This window comes from Phalaenopsis equestris, unplaced genomic scaffold (genome assembly GCF_001263595.1).
Source record: "Phalaenopsis equestris unplaced genomic scaffold, ASM126359v1 Scaffold000096, whole genome shotgun sequence".
Taxonomy (NCBI): Eukaryota; Viridiplantae; Streptophyta; class Magnoliopsida; order Asparagales; family Orchidaceae; genus Phalaenopsis; species Phalaenopsis equestris.
The window spans coordinates 1,129,306-1,150,653 of record NW_018164538.1 but is presented as its reverse complement, the minus strand read 5'-3'; the positions used below and the strand labels follow the sequence as shown (position 1 = coordinate 1,150,653).

General features: G+C 33.6%; 2 protein-coding genes across 2 annotated transcripts in view; both read left to right on the top strand.

The window, feature by feature from the left end:
* LOC110020408 (probable leucine-rich repeat receptor-like protein kinase At5g63930) overlaps positions 1–1,540 on the top strand; it is a 5,572-nt gene extending 4,032 nt beyond the window's left edge. The window contains 4 exon segments of the mRNA XM_020718495.1: positions 281–634; positions 637–687; positions 787–849; positions 1,212–1,540. Coding sequence (XP_020574154.1) covers positions 281–634; positions 637–687; positions 787–849; positions 1,212–1,540 — 797 coding nt within the window.
* Positions 1,541–10,612: 9,072 nt separating this feature from the next.
* LOC110020462 (SKP1-like protein 1A) lies at positions 10,613–14,997 on the top strand. The gene is given in 3 exon segments (XM_020718575.1): positions 10,613–10,910; positions 10,912–11,022; positions 14,626–14,997. Coding segments are annotated over 3 exon segments (492 nt in total). The 5' UTR covers positions 10,613–10,703; the 3' UTR covers positions 14,800–14,997.
* The last annotated feature ends 6,351 nt before the right edge of the window (positions 14,998–21,348 follow it).

The following is a 21,348-nucleotide window of genomic DNA, read 5'->3' as shown; positions in this document are numbered from 1 at the left end:
GTTACGTTATATGGGTTGGGGCTATACGGTACAGGGGTAATTTGGGAATTACATATTGTACTGTAGGGCTTACTCTAGGATTATAAATAGACCTGTTTGTAATCCTAGGTTTTTGAGAGAGTTGGATCCCTCTATTCTGTAAACCCTTTTCTGATTATTGAAAGGAACTCACCGCTCTGCTCCTGAGGACATAGGCATCTTTGCCGAACCTCGTTAAATCTCTGTGTTCTTCTGGATTTGTGTCGATTACTGTTTATCTTCGCCCTTATTTTCTCAACAGACTATGGGACAGTTTATAAAATACAGATTGGTATGGGAAATCACTGTTGGGCTATTAAAAAGGTTGACTTGTCTGAGACAAGCTGCTCTAATGAGACGAAGATTTTGAACTTTGTGAGGCATAGAAACCTTGTGAGAATGGCTGGATATTGTATAAGAGATGGATTTGGGATGATTGTTTATGAGTACATGCTTGATGGATCTCTCTTTGATGTGTTGCACCAGAAGAAGCCACAGGTTCCACTAGACTGGGAGATTCGTCATCGTATAGCTCTAGGAATAGCTCAAGGTCTGTCCTATCTTCACCATGATTGTGTTCCTCAGGTCATCCATAGAGATCTTAAATCAAGCAATGCTCCGAATTGGAGCCAAAGATAGGAGACTTTGGAATATCAAAATTAATGGATAGTACTAGTTGTAGTTCGACGAGGGGGAGGTCCGATTTAAGCTCAGCAAAATCTTCAATTGTGGGCACTATTGGCTATATTGCTTCCGATTTAAGCTCAGCAAAATCTTCAATTGTGGGTACTCTTGGCTATATTGTGGGCACTATTGGCTATATTGCTCTAGGTGATTGGCGTTTTCTTCTTCCAACATACTATGCCCTTTGAACAATTGTTAATGAATACCACCCAACTCCTATGTATTTACATATGTATCACCTAAACTTTACTTTTTATATTTATATCACCCAAATATTTCATTATCACTTAAAAAAATGCCTTCCTTTTAATTTTTAGAAAGTGAAATACACCGCCCTTTCATACATAAGAAAGTTGGTATATATGTAAAAATTGAGGTTTAGGTGTTAGACATGTAAATACGTTGGAATTTAGTGGTATGTATGTAAATCTTCCAAATAATATATTTATACAGATTCTTTACATGGGTTACCTTTTAACCTTCTTTTTTTTTTTTTTTTTTTGGCTCAGAAAAAGGATACTTAACAAGATTGAATGAGAAGAGTGATGTTGTCAACTATGGAGTTGTTCTTTTAGAGCTTCTCTGCAGAAAAATGTCAGTGGATCCAAGCTTTGAAGATGGTCTTGATATTGTTGCCTGGATGAATGCAAGCCTGCAGAATGCCAAAAATTTGGACATTTTGTGTTTCCTTGACGAGGAGATTTGGTATTGGATGGGCAATGAGAAGGCTTGTGCTCTGAAACTGTTGGAATTGGCTATGTTGTGGACTCAAGCTTCAAGTGAATCTCGTCCGTCCATGAGAGAAGTTGTGGGAATCTTGATGAAGTCAAAATTCTAGCTTGCATGTAGAGTTCAGTTCGCCTTAACCCTTTCATCCAATTAATTAGGTAACTATTTTTTCTAGCTAAGTTTGGTTCAATTCTACGCTGGCATTTTACATTTCAGTCTCCGGAGAGATCAAGCTAGTGTTCTATAGTGTGTACTTAGACGAGGCCTCTTGGTTTTTTCCCTTTTTAGGTTTATTCTTATCGACTATTTTTAAGAATTCATAGTCTGTGTATACATATCTTAATGGAATGCTAAAATGATAAACTCCTAATTTGCCATAGTAAACGTTGAATCCTAACTTGTCCATGAACACCCCAAGTAATAAAGCGTAAGAAAGAAGAAAAAGAGATGATAGTGAATAGTAATGAACAATAATGCAACTTGTCTATCTCCCTAATTTTCTCATAAAATGATATCTCTATTTATAGGAGATGATACAATATAGTGAACTACATTTCTGTCGTGCTTTAATCGGGTTTGTATAATATATTCTAGGTATTTTACATATATGAGTATTGCTTGGCTGCTCTCTGACTCAGTTGGTTGAGAAAGTAAAACTTTGGCTCGAAAAGATCGGTCCTGTTAGCTAGGCTTAGTCGGCGTTGCTGGTCAGTTGAGTTTGTTTTTCTCCGAGTTGGCGGGACTGATCCGATTGGTGAGGCTTTGTCGATTTGTTGATTTAGTATGGTTGTTTATCCTCGATCCCTGGAAGAGGAGCTCATGTCACGGAGCGAGAATAAGCTATTGGGCAGATGGTGAATCATCATAACCAGATAGACAATTTGTTCCTCAATTAAGAGATCATGTGGGATGACTTTAAGACAGTTGTATTGTCAATTTTTTATCTTTAATGAGAAGCCTCTGGTGGTGATATGAAGGAATTAGATATTTTCTTGGGCCGGATCTATCAGATCGGATCTATCGGAAAATAGGTTGTTGCCTTCGGTCAACTTTCTTATAGTGGTTGACTTGAGTATTTTTTTATCTCATTTTTGACCAAACAACTTGGATTGGTCGCCTTCTTGACTCGGTTGGCGTTGACCGTGCTTGTTATTGCTTGGACTACTGTGTCCAATCAGATAAGTGGGTCTCTCAATCTTCTGTCGGAAGGTCTTCTTTTATTATTCTCTCTTAATTCTGGATAATTGATTTTTTGTGACATTAGCGCTGGCATAATCTTTTGCATGTACAATAAAATGTTCAACATGTAATAAGTGCAAAATCATGATAAAAATGTTTAAGGGTTTCCTCCACAAATTTATAAATCCCATGATTAGTCTGCAGACCTTATTTGTCTTTGTACTTGTTTTCACTATGTACTAAATACTGAACATCAGAAGTTTTGATATTTTTATATGGAGTTGGTCTATGAGAATTTTGTGTTGACTTTCTTCTCATGAACATTTGGTGCATACATGTATCAATAGAAGCATTCACTATTAGAACATTACAAATATCACTGTTGGCTTCATGAATCAATTCCTTTTAATTCTAATAATGAAAGTAATTTTTCAAATAAAAATGATTATTTGTCAGTTGATATTATAATCTTAAAGATCAATCATCATGGGCAAGTTAGGATAGGTTACAGACAGATAAATTTGTCTAACGTACAACAAATTTCTGTAAGCGGTGGTGGCAGCAGAGTAAAGGTTATAGGGGATGAGAAAGTCTGCAACAATCACCACTTCAGAGCGAGATATAGTCGGAGCACTCGTCCTAGGATACAACACTTAGAAGGGAAAAGAAGGATGTCGACAACTGTCCAGACAAAAATCACTGCGAAAACAACCCTAAATAGCACGTAACATCTATTTATGATGTTGTAAACTTTATGTTGATGATATCTTGGGAGAATACAGATCTATTTATGATGTTGTAAACTTTATGTTGATGATTGTATCTTGGGAGAATACATGGAGGGAATTTGGGACTGAATTTATTATCTATTTGATGTTGTTGTAAAGGGAAGCAAGCAAGAACAAATGTTCTAAGATGTTGGTATTTAGGGTTTTTTTTTTTTTTTTTAAAATAAGAGCTGAAAAGGAGATTTGTTGCAGGCGTTGGGGGAGGAAACGGGTTTACGAGATACATAGTTGTTTGAACAACATCCATTGAAAATGATTTGATAAGTTTGTTTTGTCGAGTAGTACAAGCAGTTTCTATTATATGATGATTTCTTATCTCAACCTTTTCATTCTGTTCTAATGTGTAAGGAGCTTTCTTCTTCATCTCATTCATTCTTGAGGTACACAATAATAAATTAAAAAAATTACATGCATTAAAAAAAGAGATTTGTTGTAGGAGTTGGCGAAGAAAGTAGGTTGATGAGATACATGATTGTTTGAACAACATCCATTGAAAATTATGTGATAAGTTAGTTGTGTTAAATAAAGTACGAGTAGTTCTATTAGATTGACGATTTCTCATCTCAACCTGTTCATTTTGTTCTAAGATGTAAGGAGCTTTCTTCTTCAGTTCATTTACTCGTGAGATACACAATAATAATAATTATAATAATAAAAAAATTATAGACAGCTGATCATTTAAATACTGAATATAGATTATTTATTATTTAAAAAATATATCAAAATTCACATCCAATGATAAAATTATGTTCATAACTAATAAATTTACCTTATTCATTTAATAAAAACAAAACATCTCACTTTTAAGTTGATTCACTTCATCCAACGTCTCGCTCTTGTGTGTTCCTATCTTATAATTAGGGCTGTGAATTTAGCTTGAAAGATTATTAACTGCTAGAAAATTGATTAGAGTTTTGGTTTGGATCGAAATAAACAAGCCAAATTTTGATGTTGAATTTCTTTCGAGCTAATTTTGAGTCGAACGAACTTTCACACTTTAACACTTCTCATAATAAATGAGAAGCATGTTTTATTTGTTTCATGATGTGGTACTAATCCAAGCACTATGGAGAAACTAATTACTTATCAAGAGCTTCAGTTTTAAAAATTTACTCATATCCTGAGCCTTCAATCATTTAAATACTTATTTTAAAGATCTTCGAAATAATAGATTACAATGACGCTACAATTAATTCAGATATATTTAAACACCTGCAAACAAAAGTCTCCTATAATGTGGGACAAAATAAATTTGAAATTTTGATTTGATTTTTTTTTTTCTATTTTTTTTTTGGGCATTTACATAGATACCATCCAATTCTTATGTATCTACCTATCTAACATATAAAGTTTCATTTCTACCACCCAAAATTTTTCTATCACATAAAAATAAAAAAAAAAATCATTATCTTCACTTATAAAAGGTTAAATATACCTTCTTATACATATGGAGGTTGGCATGCAAGTAAAAATTAAAGGTGTTTGATATGTAGAGACATGGGAGTTGATTTGTTTGTAAATTCTCTTTCTTTTTTTTTTTCTTTTTTTTTTTTCGTTTTGTTATTTAATTTTCTAATATATATATATATATCTTTGTGCACATGTGTGCCACGAGTTGCAGCTTGTTGGTAGAATTTGAAAGTCGTATGTCCCCTCAGATCACATGTTTGAGTTCCCCTCCGTGTAGTTTGTCGATAGTGAGGGCGGCCCTCGAATAGTTAGTTACATGAGGGTGGCTAGGGCCTCGTATAATAGACTTCGACCATTCTTAATATATATATATATATATAGGTGCACACACATTAAATATTTGAGTGTAATGCATGTAAATATTAAAAAAACAAAACATCTCACTTTTAAGTTGATTCACTTCATCCAACGTCTCGCTCTTGTGTGTTCCTATCTTATAATTAGGGCTGTGAATTTAGCTTGAAAGATTATTAACTGCTAGAAAATTGATTAGAGTTTTGGTTTGGATCGAAATAAATTCGAGCTAATTTTGAGTCGAACGAACTTTCACAAAAAAATAATTAAAAAAAGAAAAAAAATGATGTTTTGAAGTTAAATAAATTAAGCCCCCAATTATAAGAGGTGCTTAACGGCAAGCAAGTAGCTGGCAACAAGAGTAAATGATGTTTTGAAGTTAAATATTTAATAATGATTAATGATAATTATAAGTTTGATTTAATAATAATATTTTTAATAGTTTTAAAAATTTTAAAAGAGATTGAAGTTTTAAAGTTAAATAATTGCCAAAGGAATTCAATATATTTACCGAGAATGAGAAACAATGACGATGTGGAAGAAGGCAGGGATATCTTGGGCTTGAAAATGCGAAAGGATGGGAAGCTGCAGCAGCCACCTTGTCACCTCCCAAAAGAGCTCTTCGGGGTGGTGGGCAACTCAGGACTTATATATTGTTTTTCGGCCCTACACCTAGCCGATATGGAACTTTTTGTCCGTGACATTCTCCTCCACTCAATCGCGTGACACCCTCGTCACGAATCGGCTCCTTTGAGGGTCTCATTGAAAATGCGCTGTTATCTAGTTTTAGCTGTGTCGAAAGGATGGGAAGCTGCAGCAGCCACCTGTCACCTCCCAAAAGAGCTCTTCGGGGTGGTGGGCAACTCATGACTTAAATATTGTTTTTCGGCCCTACACCTAGCCGATATGAGACTTTTTGTCCGTGACATTCTCCTCCACCCAATCGCGTGACGCCCTCGTCATGAATCGGCTCCACTGAGAGTCTCATTGGATCATGGAGAGTCCACACATCTGACAGACAGTAATCTGCTCTAATACCACTTGACACCTCCCAAAAGAGCTCTTCGGGGTGGTGGGCAGCCCTGGACTTACATACTGTTTTCCGGCCCTACACGTAGCCGATGTGGGACTTTTTGTCCGTGACACACCGCTCCGAAAAATCTAGCGGCAAGGATAGAAGCCAAACGCGAAATAGGGCCAACCACATTGATTGATTTGAACAATATAAGGAGAGGGCTTGATAAACAAATAGAAGAATCACTGCACAACAGCTAAACAATATCCAGACCTCATGAATTTAACATATAAAATTTGTAAAAAAATACACCTGGAAGTAACTATGGCCGACTTTGTATCTTACCATACAAGAGGTTATGAATTAAAAGGAGGGGTAAAATGGACAGTTGGAGATGCTTGTATGAATAAATAAATAGAATAAGGGGAAATGATGACAATGTGGAATGCCAAAAATAACATGTCTGTGTTGAGAATTGGACTTTATTAGGGTCCTATTGGTAAAAAGAGAATATTGAAGAAACCTAGGGGTACAAATGAGGTTTTCAAACAACTCTTTCTATATGGTATTAGAGCCCTCACACAAAGAGTCTTCGTTCGGGCTGCTAGATAGTTAGGATCGGCGTGCATTATTGCTGTTGCAGCTTGCCGATTTTCCTCTTCCTTCCACTTTGTCATCACGAAACAGTCGCAATTTGAGCTAACTAGGACGGCAGCGAAGGGATCATAGTGTGAACTCGCGATACAGGTGCCATCGCACTACGCAAGACAGTCATGATTAGAGCTAGCTAGCAAGGCAACCACCGGATTTATGGATGCTCGCGATACAAGCGCCACAGCAGGATGCGCGAAGTAGACGACATGCTCGGGAAGGGCCGAACTGACAATGTCTTGGAAGCTAGATTGCGGTAGAATAATTCAAGCGGCTCAGTGCAGGACATGGTGAAACGAGTGTAAAACTAGAGCAGTGGAGGAGAGAACTTTGGTTCTACGTGCATAAGAGGACGACGAGGTTGGGAATATTTAAATTGAGGATGTCAGGAGATGGAGATAGTGTAGGAAGTAAGAGTTTAAAGCTTCTAGGAAAGATAAATCTTGAATTTCTGAACATCTTGGTCGAGCTCATACAGGGAGCTCGTGTCTTAATATGAGCTGCTACTTCAACATGTGCTCCAACATGGGTGAAACTAGATCTTCCTCCTGTGGATCTGAAACTTGATGGATTGGCCACATATCTGAGTTGGTCACATCGAATTGAGGCTGCTATAGTAAGGAAAAGACTAAAATGATATATGATAGGAGTCGGGCCAAAGATTGACAATGCTGAGAGGAGTGAAGGACCACAATGCTTTGCTTTACACCTAGTTACTCAACTAGATTTTTCCATCAATTGTCTCATCAGTAGATGACATTCTAATGGTGAGCAACAGCTGGGCAAAGCTAAAGAAGATTTATGCTAGAGTTGAAAGCCACGTGAGGATGTTCCAAATTCAACGTGAGATAGAGGCAGTGGTTCAGGGTGATAGATTGATTCAAGAGCACTCCATAGAGCTGGAGCGGTTGTGGACATATCTTGATCACTTCTTACCAATGTTGTGCTATGGCGATCTAGAGTGCAAGAAAGGGGAAATCTTTACACAGATGAAGACTATGCACTTTCTGGCTCATCTGAAACTGACCTTTGATCCGAGGAGATCTGTCATCCTAGCTCAAGTAACTATCCCTTAATTGGATGAGATCATTGCTGTGATGATACATGAGGAGAGTTGCACTACTTTGTAGGCTGTGTTGCGACTCCGTACGATGATTCATTACTTTGTAGCATATGTCGTGACTCTGTGAGGGGATTTGTTACAATAAACATGGAACATCCAATGGTAGTCGACGATAGCCGATGAGCAGTGGTTGAAGGTAATTGACGAGCGGTGGTCGATGGTAGCTGACAGGCAATGTTCGACGATTGCGGGAGCTGGAAGCGTTCACCAGGTATTTAAACTGGATTGACTTCTAAGTCCCCTTTCATGCAGGGTGTATGGCTCTATTATTAGAGTTTGGGAGTGCCTTCCAACTAAATAAGGAGTCTAAATCACTCCATCAGATGAATCAAAGAAATTCCAATGGTCAAATGATATTTTGTGGATATTAAATGCTTTAACAATTTCAGAATTCAGTGATCTTGAGCTCGTTTGACTTGACTTGCCAATATGTTCTATTTGGCTATAAGCTTGTCATATTTGACCTTTAAATTAATGACACAAAGCTTTAAAAAGAGAATTAGTGTGTCAGTGACGTGTCGGCGGCTCACCGTCAGTGCGTCTATGGTGTGTTGGAGGGCCACAGGGTTGTCTCGTCGGAGAGGGTTGGTAGGTCGTGTGGACTTGCGGTTTACACTGACAGAGCGTCGGACCACGATTGGAGTTTAGGTGGCGATCCACAGATGTGGGATCTGACGAACCTCTATGGTGCTTCATATTATGTACAGTGTGTGATCCAACTATTGGGATCCCACTTGGTGATGCCTCAGTTGAAGGGCTCACACGATTGAGCAATTTTTGGCATGGTCACATACGTTTTGCATGAAACTATGTGGGTTGCGTGTTTTCATGAGGACCACTTGCTTCTGCCATCCAATTGCTCCAAATCGGCTCCATCGGATGGCCCAAAAGTATTCCCACGATCGAAAGGTATTTTGTGAACATTTAATTGTCTTAATGATTTTGAAATCTAGTGATCTTGGGCTTGTTAGACACGTATTGTCGAGACTCTTGATTTGATTAGAAGTTTGTCAAATTTGGAATCCTTTTACCTTTGAATTAACCACATAAAGCTTCCAAAAAGTTGTTTGCTGTCTTGGTTCGACTCAGATTGGGACAATTTTGACATCATTGAGTACGTCTCATTATGTCGGTCAATTTGATTATAAGTTTACTGAAATTAAAATTCTGGATTACTTTTAATTTGAGTTGAAATATTTCTTACTAAAAAATACTTTAAAATTTATACTGATTATTTCTAGATTCATGTTAAATAATAAAATTTGTTGATGCCGCATCAGATGCTTTACCTTCTTGTCACACAATTCTTTTGTATGTACATATGTAATACACATATTTTAATGTTTATGTCAATCATATTAAAATATATTTATAAAAATGTTTTTTTTTTTCAACTAAAAAAATTAATATTGATGATATTTTCTGAAATAATTAAAATATTTGAATGATATATATATTGATCTTAAATTTATTTTAATTATAAAAACACATAAGAATTATGATATGTACGTAAATCCCTTAGATGTCTAGACAACTAGCAACCTTCAAAATTAGCTTCTAAATATTCACGTAAAATAAAATATTTAATAATATTATTAATTATAGATATTAATTTTCTCAATTTATTTATTTATTTCGATAAAATGAGCATTTTGAATCGGATATTTTAGAATACTGAACTATATTTTTAAAAAAATATATTACAGGCACAACTTATTCTATTTCTTTTCCTCCAATTTCATCTGAATCTCTATCTTTTCCGACAAGTGCAAGAAACTTCTTTTAACTTTACAAATCAGACTTATACTTCAACTTAAGTTATCTCTAGGAGAAAATATTTTGTTCGGGCAGTGCACGTCCGGACTGAATAACTTTTCCATCTCTAGGGTAACTTTTTCATCAATCGTGGAAGTGATGGCTTCAAATGAAGGGAAGAATGACCGCCAATCACTGACGGTCATATCGTCATACACGGCATCGGCGGGTGACGTGACGATCAGTAGTTATCTGTCTGGACGGAATAACTTTTCCATCTCTAGGGTAACTTTTTCATCAATCGTGGAAGTGATGGCTTCAAATGAAGGGAAGAATGTGACATTGAAGAGCTCGGATGGTGAAGAGTTCTTGATAGAAGAAGTTGTGGCAATAGAATCTCAGACGATCCGCCACATCACTGAGAAGGGATGAGCGGATAACACGATCCCGCTCTTTCAAGTGAAAGGTGAGATTCTTTCCATGGTTATTGAGTATTGCAGGAAAGACATCGAGTTGGGTGCGAAGTCTTCTGTGGCCAACTCCAGCAGTCGGAGGGCTTCATATTTCACTCGTGTTTTAGATAATATATTGAATCAATGACTTTAAAAAATAATATTTTCAATTAACAAGGGTCACATATTCCTTAAAAAAATATTTAAGAAATCAAATCGTTATATTTACACAAAGAAAATCAAATTCTTAGTATCGAATAAAAAATATTTTATTATTTATCAAAAAAAAATATTATTTTATTAGTTTTAATAAAAAGTGGAATAAATCCCTAAAAATATAGGCTTAAAATTCAAAATTGTCTTTGATGTAAATATTAAAATTGAAATGTGAGTTTATGTAAATACCCAATAATTGTGGGCGAAGCATGTAATTTTTTCTAAAAAAAATAATATTATTCATTATAAATTCCGGCCAACCGATCTTCCTAGGGTTCTTTGGTGGAGACCTACAATCTTTCCAAGTTTTTTGATCGATCGCGGTGGTGATGGCTTCGGATGAAGGGAAGAAGGTGACATTGAAAAGCTCGGACGGTGAAGAGTTCTTGGTAGAAGAAGCTGTGGCGATGGAATCTCAGACAATCCGTCACATGATTGAGGATGGATGCGCGGATAACGGGATCCCGCTCCCTAACGTGAACAGTAAGATTCTTTCTAAGGTGATTGAGTATTGCAAGAAACACGTCGCCTCGGCCCAAGTCTTCGGGGCCGGCCGCCGGCGATGAGAAAACTGCGGAAGAAGATCTCAAGGGCTGGGACTCCGATTTTGTGAAGGTTGATCAGGCTACGCTTTTCGATCTTATTCTGGTATGCATGTTTTGTCTTTGTTTTAATTTTTATTTCGGATGACCTTATTGTGTTAGTGATACATGATTGCTATTGGCGATTGTTTGCATGATTGATTTGTTTTTTTGTTTAGAGTTTTATATATTTGATAGACATCTACTATGGAAGGATTTAGGGAAGAAAACGGTAATTCGTGTTTTCTGGCTTTCTGGGTGTTAATATTCTCATAGATTGGGCTATGAATGCTTGTTAGGGTTTCCTATTTAAAGGCTATATGAAATTTGATTTGTTTAATAAAATATAGTTTGTGGTTATTTTTTGTAATTTTTTCTATATCATTACCTGTCAAGTGGATTAGGGTGTTCTATTAAAGCCTTAATCAGTGTGGATCAAGATGATGTGGCTGCATGGTCGAAGATTATCATGTTTCTGATGTCATAATCATTGTTGTGGGCCTTATCCGAGGGTTGTCTTAAATGAATCTGAATCTACTTTAATTATTTAATTCTACGCAAATTGTTGATTTTATTATGTAAAATTTTTTGGATAATTTCTAGCCAAGATACCTTTGTTGTCTTTTGTATCCTTCACATCAACTTTATCAACTTGATTAGTTGGACATTTTCTACTTTTTGTTGTGCATACCCCATGCCCGGGATTTATCAAATCTGTATTTACTAAATCTTATAAATTCGAATCTATAATATCCTAATGGTTGTTACATTTAAAAGTTTTTTTGGATTTAAAAGTTTTTTTGGATCCTAAGTTTTTTTGGATCCTAATATGTTTAATCCAAGTTAAATTCTAAAAGTAGTTTCTTTGCAAGTAAGAGAGTACTAGTCAATTTAAGGGATGTAGATTAGATTTGTGTTGTGATTTGGTTCGCCCAAGAAATTATAATAGTAACATAGTTTTAGGCTGCTAGTATTTAGTTAATTGAATCAATTTGGAAATTATTACTTAGACAACTCTTGGATATTTCTCTTACATGATAGTTATTTAAATGGAGATTTTTCAATTACAAGATAGGAGATGAATCATACTTACCACTTTGACAAGCTTGGACTATATGCATTGGCTGTTATCAAGGTGAGATTGAGCAAATCTTGTTGGTGAAAAAAATCCACATTCGCGGTGTAATTTGCTTCAATGTAGAGACCCATTTCATATGTGCAATGAACCAAAATGCACATGACTTGAACTGTATTTGCATGGTATGTTTGAGTCTCTTATGAATCTTATTTACTGCCAGTTTTTCCATTATGATAGCAGTGTAAATCTATCAATTTTAGTATGTGCATCATGCATATGATCATCTAATTTCATGCACAATGTGGTTGAAAGCCTGTGGTATGATATAGTTAACTATGATATAATTGGATTGATCATGCTACACACAGTTGCACTTTTTAGAGTGTCATTTGATGTTTGTGAATGGTTTTCACTGGTTTGCTCCTAATTTTACGTAGTATCGTATGCTTCTTTTTCATATTTTTAGTAATATTGTATCGAGAAATGCATTTTGTATGTGTTGGCTTATTATATCAATATTCTTTTGTTTATTTAATCTATTAATTTGCATGCTAAATGTGTGATGAATGTTCTTACATATTATATTATGCCCACTGTTCATTATATTAGCGCAATTGTTCTTTTTACACCTTTTGGTTCATATTATGTATTTTTTCATCAAATTTTACTCAACTTATGGAAGCAATGGCAATGTTAACTATATTGGATGAGTATTATAACATGTATGCATGTACTAGATGTTGGCCCAGTCTATATTTCTCTGCTTAGAGGACGTGCTAATAAATTTTAAATATTTAGGGGCTGTTGATGTTCCTATGGGAGGTACAAGATTGGGTTGCTCCTTATATTGGCCAATGGGCTTGAGGTCATAACATGTATGCATTACTAGAATGTTAGTTGTTATTTTGGCTCAGTCCATATTTCTCTGCTTAGAGGATGCACTAATAAATTTTAAATACTTAGGGGCTGTTGATGATCCTGTGGGAGGTACAAGCTTGGGTTGCTTCTTATATTAGCTAGCGGTCTTGAGGTCATGACCTTGATATATTTTTTCTCATCTGAGATATTTCTGCAAAATAGTTGGACACTTTAATACATTATGATGGAACTTCAATTATCTGTATGGTCATCTAGTCATGAAAAAAATATTACCTGCATGAATAGTAAATGATTGGGTAATCATTTCTACCATTCTACTTTTTGTGTTTTTCGTTATATGTATGTATGTATTGTTTTTCTAACTATATTTTATGATATGCACAATCTATTTTGTTAATTTTATATTACCATACTTAGGATATTTATATGTTTGTATGTATATACGGCTATCTTATAAATGTTGTTGATTTAATTTTTTTCCTATGCTTACACACCTTATGTCTTATACTCTACTGAAAGAACCATTCCCTGTGGATGATGCATTCTGTTCTGAGCTAGACATAGTCTAAGGGTACCTACATTTTTTATATTTGCATATGATGATGTGCATCTATTTTGGAATTGAAGTTGTAGCTCTTCATAATCAACTATATGATTACTTTATTGGTGTGATTAATTCGTACTAATGATTGCAACTTAACCGAATTGTTGAGTCTCAATATCTTATAAATTTTTTAGCCGTAATCTGATCGAAATCTGAACTAATGTGTTGACACTGTTTTTTGTATTTAGCTGTTGAACTGACTTCTGACCTCAATTCTATAACTATAACTACATCAAAGTAATTTTGCACAATCTTGCTTACCTACGGTATTGTTAATTTGGTCTAATTGTTTAATACAACTTCTCGTGCATTTGACTTCGTACAGAATTCCAACCCCAATTTTATAACCATAGGTAAGACTAATCGTGCACTATTTCATTCACCTTTTGACATGTTGCTAAGTTCATTAGCATGTTAGTTATCTTTTGCACGTTATGTGATGGACATAAATTGGCTTACATGACTATCTGTATATATTAATTCTTGTCTTGTATTGCATTCTTTCATATTTTTCATGTGATCTGCTTGGCCTTTTGCCCATTCTATTGTACCTGCTTATGTTTGTTTAGGGAAGGGATAAGGATATTTAGATGGGTGATCAGTCTCACTGAGCAAGTATTTATAATTTGTATCACATCGATATGTGTCTTTGCACAATGTGTTTATGTATATGTTACGGATGATGTAAATATGGGATTCTGGTTGTGGACTTTGTCTTAGGATAGGTTGTTATTTTAGAAGGATATGGATAACTTGGCTAAGTAGCATTGTTTTGATGATTTGTATCAATTCTTTTGTATTGTAGACATTACAATCATGTGAATGATAGCCTTTACTATTACATATCCTTATATTGTTGTTAATTTATTGGATCAATGTTGTGCTAAGTCGAAACTGTGAAATGGGTAAATCCATTTTCCTTTTTGATCCTGGGTTTTTGAGTATGACTAATCAATACAAACAATGAAAGTTGTTATATTGAGGGAATGAAATCGAGGTTCTCCTCTTATTGTAATTTCTTCTTCATGCTTCATTGCTTTTGTCATGACATTTTTGCTCCCTTACGGTTCTTACGGTTCTTAATTTATTAATTTATGTGATGTTTATAGGCAGCCAACTATCTGAACATCAAAGGCCTGCTTGATTTGACCTGCCAAACTGTGGCAGATATGATTAAGGGGAAAACTCCCGAAGAGATTCGCAAGACCTTTAACATCAAGAATGACTTCACACCGGAGGAAGAGGAGGAGATTCGGAGGGAGAACCAGTGGGCATTTGAGTGAATTGGTGCTACTCTCTCTCTTTCTCTCTTTCTCTCTCTATTTTGGACGAGTCTTGTGTCTTCTTAATACTTTAACGTGCTGGTGGTTGTCTTTTCTCTGTTGCATGTTGGGTAAGAATGATGAAACAGCAGAAGATCCGTCTATCGAAACTCTTTCACTTCAACTTAATGCTATCATCATCTTCTCTTGTTGTGTGCATATTATCGATTCTATTGTTGCTCGTAATCTAGCTCAGGTTTATGCAAAGATGCGCACTGTTTCTGCTGCTAGTTACTAACTAGTCATTGTGGCTTAATTGCTGGTGGGTTGTTCCTCTATGTGACGCCTGTTGATTTTGAAGAGAAATTAGGCCGGGATAAGATTCTGGTTTTCTTAGATTTGGTTTTGAGATAAATGTAATATACAAATAATTAATCAGTTTTTATATTACATTTATTTTAGAAGAAATTTTAATAATTAAAAAATCAAATGATTCTAAAATTCATCCTGCTGTGATTGTTGCTTTTGAGATTCTGCCGTGCATAGGGCTGTCAAAACGGCTCGTTGTTCACGAACAGCTCGTATTCGGCTCGTTAGAAGCTCGTGTTCGGCTTGTTCGCTAAGTTAACGAGCCGAACACAAACAACATAAAGCAATATTTGTTCGTTCGTGTTCGGTTCGTTTTGGCTCGAAATACTACTAACAATTATATATATATATTTTTGATGAGTAGTCTTTTTTAAAAATTCAGTTGACTACAGGGCTACAAAGATTTATAATCATTAAAAGTATTAATAAAATAATAGAATAAAGATTATTAAATTAGATTCAAATGATGTTTTAAGTCTTGCCCCAATCTTTAACATCTAATGATTACGTGATTAGGGCTGTCAAAATGACTTTTGTTCATGAACGGATCGTGTTTGTCTCGTTAAGCAAACGAGCTGAACACGAACACACTTTTTGAGCTTGAAATATAAACGAGCCGAAAATGAGTTGAGCCTAGGCTCGCTCATGTTCGCCTTATTTACACCCCTAGCTGTGCAGCTGGTGGTGACCAACCATGGAAGCTCCTTTCATCTCATTTTTGTGATATTAAGAAAACAAGATAAGTATCTTTTCTTGGGTTCAATATTGACATAAGTTTTGCATACAGACACTTCATTAAGAATATTTTAAAGATTTTATCATATTTTGCCCTTTTTTATAAATGAGGTGAAGTATGCCCCTCCTTGTTGCTACCCATTAATAGGGATGTTCTATCCTGCACTTTTGAGGAATTTCACCCTATTACAAACTTTTAATAGTAAGTTTGATGAAATTTATATTTTAACTTTTGAGAGTTATGTTTTAGCCCCATGCAATCCTTTAACTTGTTAAGATGATAGAAAAAGGTTTACATTGCATTAAGATTAGCTTTAGCCATGAGTAAAAGAACATTTACAAAAAGTCGTGTAATAAAGACATAACTGTTTGTAATAGGGTGAAACTACCCCGCATAAGCTTGGGGCATTCGGGTAGTGGAAATGTTATTCTATGTAAACTTTGTAACTCTAAGTGGAAAAGTTGCCTCCTCACTTTCTTCAAATGTGATTATTCACAAACAACTCCCTCAAAGTGCTGGATAGAACATACCCATTAATAGTAAGTTGGTAACAAGTAGTTTGTATTACAGCATTTGGCATAGTCTCTTGGTATTTGGATTTTAGATTGTACCTTTTGTTGAAGAAAATTGAGAACTGTTTGTCTTGATAGAATTAAGAAATTTTTGTCATTTGAATGTATATTTTAATGATTATATCATCTATAAATGGCTATGTCCTATTGTATATGCTCTATCTCTATTTCGATGGGTTTGTATGGGATTATTTTTAATTTAATTTTATTTTTAAAAACATATTTTTAATATGCTTTTATTAGGTTTACTATTTTTTATTTTTAAAAGTAAATAAACATGTTTTTGAAAATATTCGAAACAATTTTTACATGATTTGAATGTTTTCAAAAATAATTATATGTTAATCAAACATACTAAATATTTTATTTTAAATCAAAACATAAAAAAAGAAAAAAGAAAAAAGTGAGAGTGATCCTAAATGTATCATCTAAAAGATCAATTCATTGACATCAAAATTTCTGTATGATGAGGGGACCTTCAAAAATATCCACACTACATCCCAGCATAAATCCACCCTTTATCGGGAAAAAAAGGATGTTATATTCATCCTGAACAAAACTTACAAGATGAAAGCTATTTTGTCTTACCTCTCGAGTCTTAAAACAAGTACAATATTTTATCAAATTGTTGCTTCCTCTCTTATGATTTTATTTGGTACTTCGCTAGCATGAGAATGTCAGATTTTTAGAAGGAATTGAAGATGTCAGCTTCTAGCATGAAAAATAATATAGTTATAGAGCTACTTTTAGAAACAAGTTCTTTTGTGTCTTGTGGTTGGCAAATAGATCTCTATGACATTGGATGGGGAGCACTTACCATGACTTTTCTCACAAATTGCTTATTTTAAGATAATTAACAATTTTTTTGGAAATTGGAACTCCTTTAATCTCAACACACTCCTAGTTTGGATTGTTACAATGGTTTACCATTTATCTCTTTAAACAAGAAGATAGGCAAAATCCTTTGAGAGAATGAAGGAGAGTTTTGACACTTTCAAAGCTCAGCAGCTTCTCTTTTCGAACTTCTCAATTATGTGCTGAATTTGTTATATTTGGTTCAAAGGAAACACTCTTAATTTTGCACTTTTTTTTTCTTAATTGCCCATATTGTGGTCTTAAAGTTTCCTAATAAGCTTGGGGCATTCGGGTAGTGGAAATGTTATTCTATGTAAACTCTAAGTGGAAAAGTTGCTTCCTCACTTTCTTCAAATATCATTATTCGGTATCTCTCATAGTAGACTTTCTTTTGGAGGACTACTTCCAGCTCCCCTAAGCTTGCACGGGGTGCTCCATGTTCATTTTGAAACTCATATTATTGCCAAGGCGCCCTACTAATTTGTCGCGTCTGTGTTAGTGTCTGTGTTAGTTTCTTATATTTAGTAGAAGAAAAAGTACATACTCTTAAGTAATATTAATATTAGGGTGTTTAGTATGCAAATGAAAAATAAACTCCTTATGACCCATAAATTAAGAGGATGGAAATTCAAGAAAACTTGGTTGACTAAGTTAAATGCTTGATTTTGATTTTGTCTTGATTGTTTATAATACTTGCTGTGCCCCTATTAATTTTTTGGCAATCTCTTGAATGCTTTGTGATGCATATTTCTTTTCTCAAATATTATAACAAATTTATATGGGGTTTGTTTGAAATTTTTGTGACTTTTGGCAAACTTTTTGTAATTTATGAAATTTTGTTTTGGCTAACTTTTGGTGTTTTTGTGATGATGAAAATATTGATATATTCAAAAAGTTGAGGATCGCACTTAACTTTATTCAACAAAAATAAAGTACAAAGACCAACAAAACTTACAACAACACCACACAACTAACTTAAAGGAGGAAAACCCAACATGAAACAAAGAATATAAACTCAACACCTCAACTCAAAATAGACAACAAGAACAGTAAAAAAAACCAAAAATACAATCCATAAAATAGCCTCTAGACAATCAACAACATAGCCCCGAGAGAAGAAGAAAAGAAATGAAGCAAGAGACAAGTGGTTCTAGCTTAATTAATTAGATAATGTCCTCCATAAATGCACCAAAATCAACTTCTCCAAATAGTCGTTTACACTTTCATCTGCAAAATAAAAGAAGAAACATAAAACATGAAACATGACAAAAGAAAGAGCCAAAGAATCCAAATCACAACTATATCCAAATGAAGAAGTCAAGAAAATGATGTCAGAATAATTTACCTGTAAAACACATTAAAATTTCATTTATGTAATGTGAAAATCAAAGATTTTCAAATGTACGATTGAATTTTAAGAAATTATTGGAATTTATCATGGCTCCACCCAACTCAAACTTTTAAGAAAAAAAATCAAACATACTTCTGTTTGGATCACTAAAACGTTTAAGAATAAACTCAACTATGCATATGTTCTAATTGGCCAAAAAGATAGAGACTAAGAAATAAAATAAATATGTAAAATGAGGGCAACCAGTCGAAAAAGAAAAATAGAAAGAAGCTAATGACCTAGAGAAGAAACAGAACAAGAGGTTAAGAGTTTAGAATAGAATATGTAATGGAATAATCAGCCCAAAAGAAGAAACAAAAAACAACTGACAAGAGAAGTAGCTAAAGACTCCATTAAAAATATTGTATATATAAAGATATATACATAAATGGTTGAGTCTAAAGAGAAAAAAATATAAAAAAATAACCAGAATTAAAATAAAGAAACTAAACAAACTAAAAGAAAAACAACCAACAAAAAGAAGAAACCGGAATAAAGGTATCAATCAAAGAAACAACATAAGAAACAGAAGACTTCTACCAAAATGTATATATTAAGATTACAAAATTAGAATATATATAAAAAAAATGAACAAATGAGAAACATAAATTTAAAAAAAAGAAAAAAAAATGAATTAAAGCGTATAAATAATTTTTATTGAGGGAATTTATTTTTTGAATTTTTACCTTCTACCATTCTGCTTAATGATCCAATGGATGTTTTGAATCAACATTTCAATATGACTGGAATTATTTTTAAAAATTTTGCAATTTCTTTTACACCAAATACAGTAGACCATAACATGAACAACTAAGAGAAGGAATCGTTTAGCGATCTTACAATTAATATTGTCAAAGTACTAAATAATTTGATAAATATTACTAGGGACTAAAAAAAAAGTCCTAGGGAAAACAACCTTTTAAAAGAGAATGTGAATAAGGACACTAAAAAATAAATGATTATGAAATTCTGAAACATTTAAAGAGAGCTTGCAATAAATATCAATAGTAATGCTAGAGGTTTTGATCCCATTATGTGTGGTCTTTCACATATGAATGACAAATTTAAAAGCATAGCTCTTATGCCAAATCAATTTATACCAATCTTTATGAGAAATATGCTCATGAAGAAAATAATAAATATATTTATCAGAATAAGATTTTAAATCATTCCAAAAGCAGGTGTTACCATTTTAATGGGAATAACATGAATAGAGCCATTGCATTGAGAAGAGGCCATCAAATTAGCAGAAATGATCAAATTATCATTAAAGATGACATCACAAAGTTTGGTGTCTTGGGACAATTGAGCCAAGCGAAAGCAATATTCCCAACTCTCATATTAAAAATTACCATTAAATAAGAGATCATAATAAAAAGATAATTGACTATAAGTAGTCACATGAAAATTAAGACAAGATCTAATCTTGTAAATCACTCTAATTAAGTATTTTCGGAAAATAGTAATAGAAAAATAAGATTGAATAATAAGAATTAAATCAAATGGTGAGATGATTTTTCGAACACTTAAACAACAACTACAAAGCCTTAATCCCACAACATGGGGTAGGCTACATGAATCCTTTTTCTCCATTGTGTCATATTTAGTGTCATATTTTCATTTAGTTGTAAAATATTAAGATCATTTTTTATACAATAAGCCCAAGTCTTCCTACATCTACATCTGCCTTTGTCATTAGGCACACACAGACCTGGAAAAATAAATAGCTGACAAAGAAACATTAACATTAAAATTAGAAGTCTTGTTGAAGATATGAAAAATATTAAACAAACAACTAAGAAAAAAATATCAGGTTTACCAAAAATTAGAATATCATTAACATAAATTAAATGAGAAACCCACCCTCTAAATTTCAACAGTCACATTAGAATAATTAATAATGTGATTATTAGCTTTTAAAAGAAAAGATAAAATATACATAATAATGATAAAAAAGATAAGGAGCAGACATACATCATTGCCTTAAAAGAGATGTGATAGGCTAGTAACATGTTTAACTCGTAGTTAATAATAATAGAAAAATAAATATCACTCATGCAAGCTTTAATCCAATTAATGAAAAGAATGGGAAAACCCATACGTTTCATACAATCATAAATGAAACATCTTTTAACTTTATCAAAAGCTTTCATTAAATCAATTTTCGAACCAAATAATGTAAGGTCTTTATTCAAATTTAAACAAAATAAAAAACTATTAACTAAAAAAATATTCTCAACAATGTCACAGCCTTTAATGAAAGTGGCTTGAGATTGATGGATATTACTAAGTAAAATTAACATAGGCTTGTTAGCAAGAATGATAACAATAACCTTATAGATAATATTACATAAAAAAATATTCTTGAAGTCACTGAAATTATTAACACTTGTCTTTTAATGAATAACAACAATAACAAAGTGCTTAATTATATTAGCAAATTTAGCTGGTAAGAAAGAAATGATTCGCAGCATCAATGCAATCCATACCAATGATATATAACTATCTTTAGAAAATTTAAAGGTAAAAAATAAGACATAAAAGTCTTATCAGATTCAATAGAATAAAAGCATTCTTAATTTCATTATCATAAAAATGATAAATAGCTCAGTGCTTTCATTAGTAAAGATATGATTGGAAATAGGAAA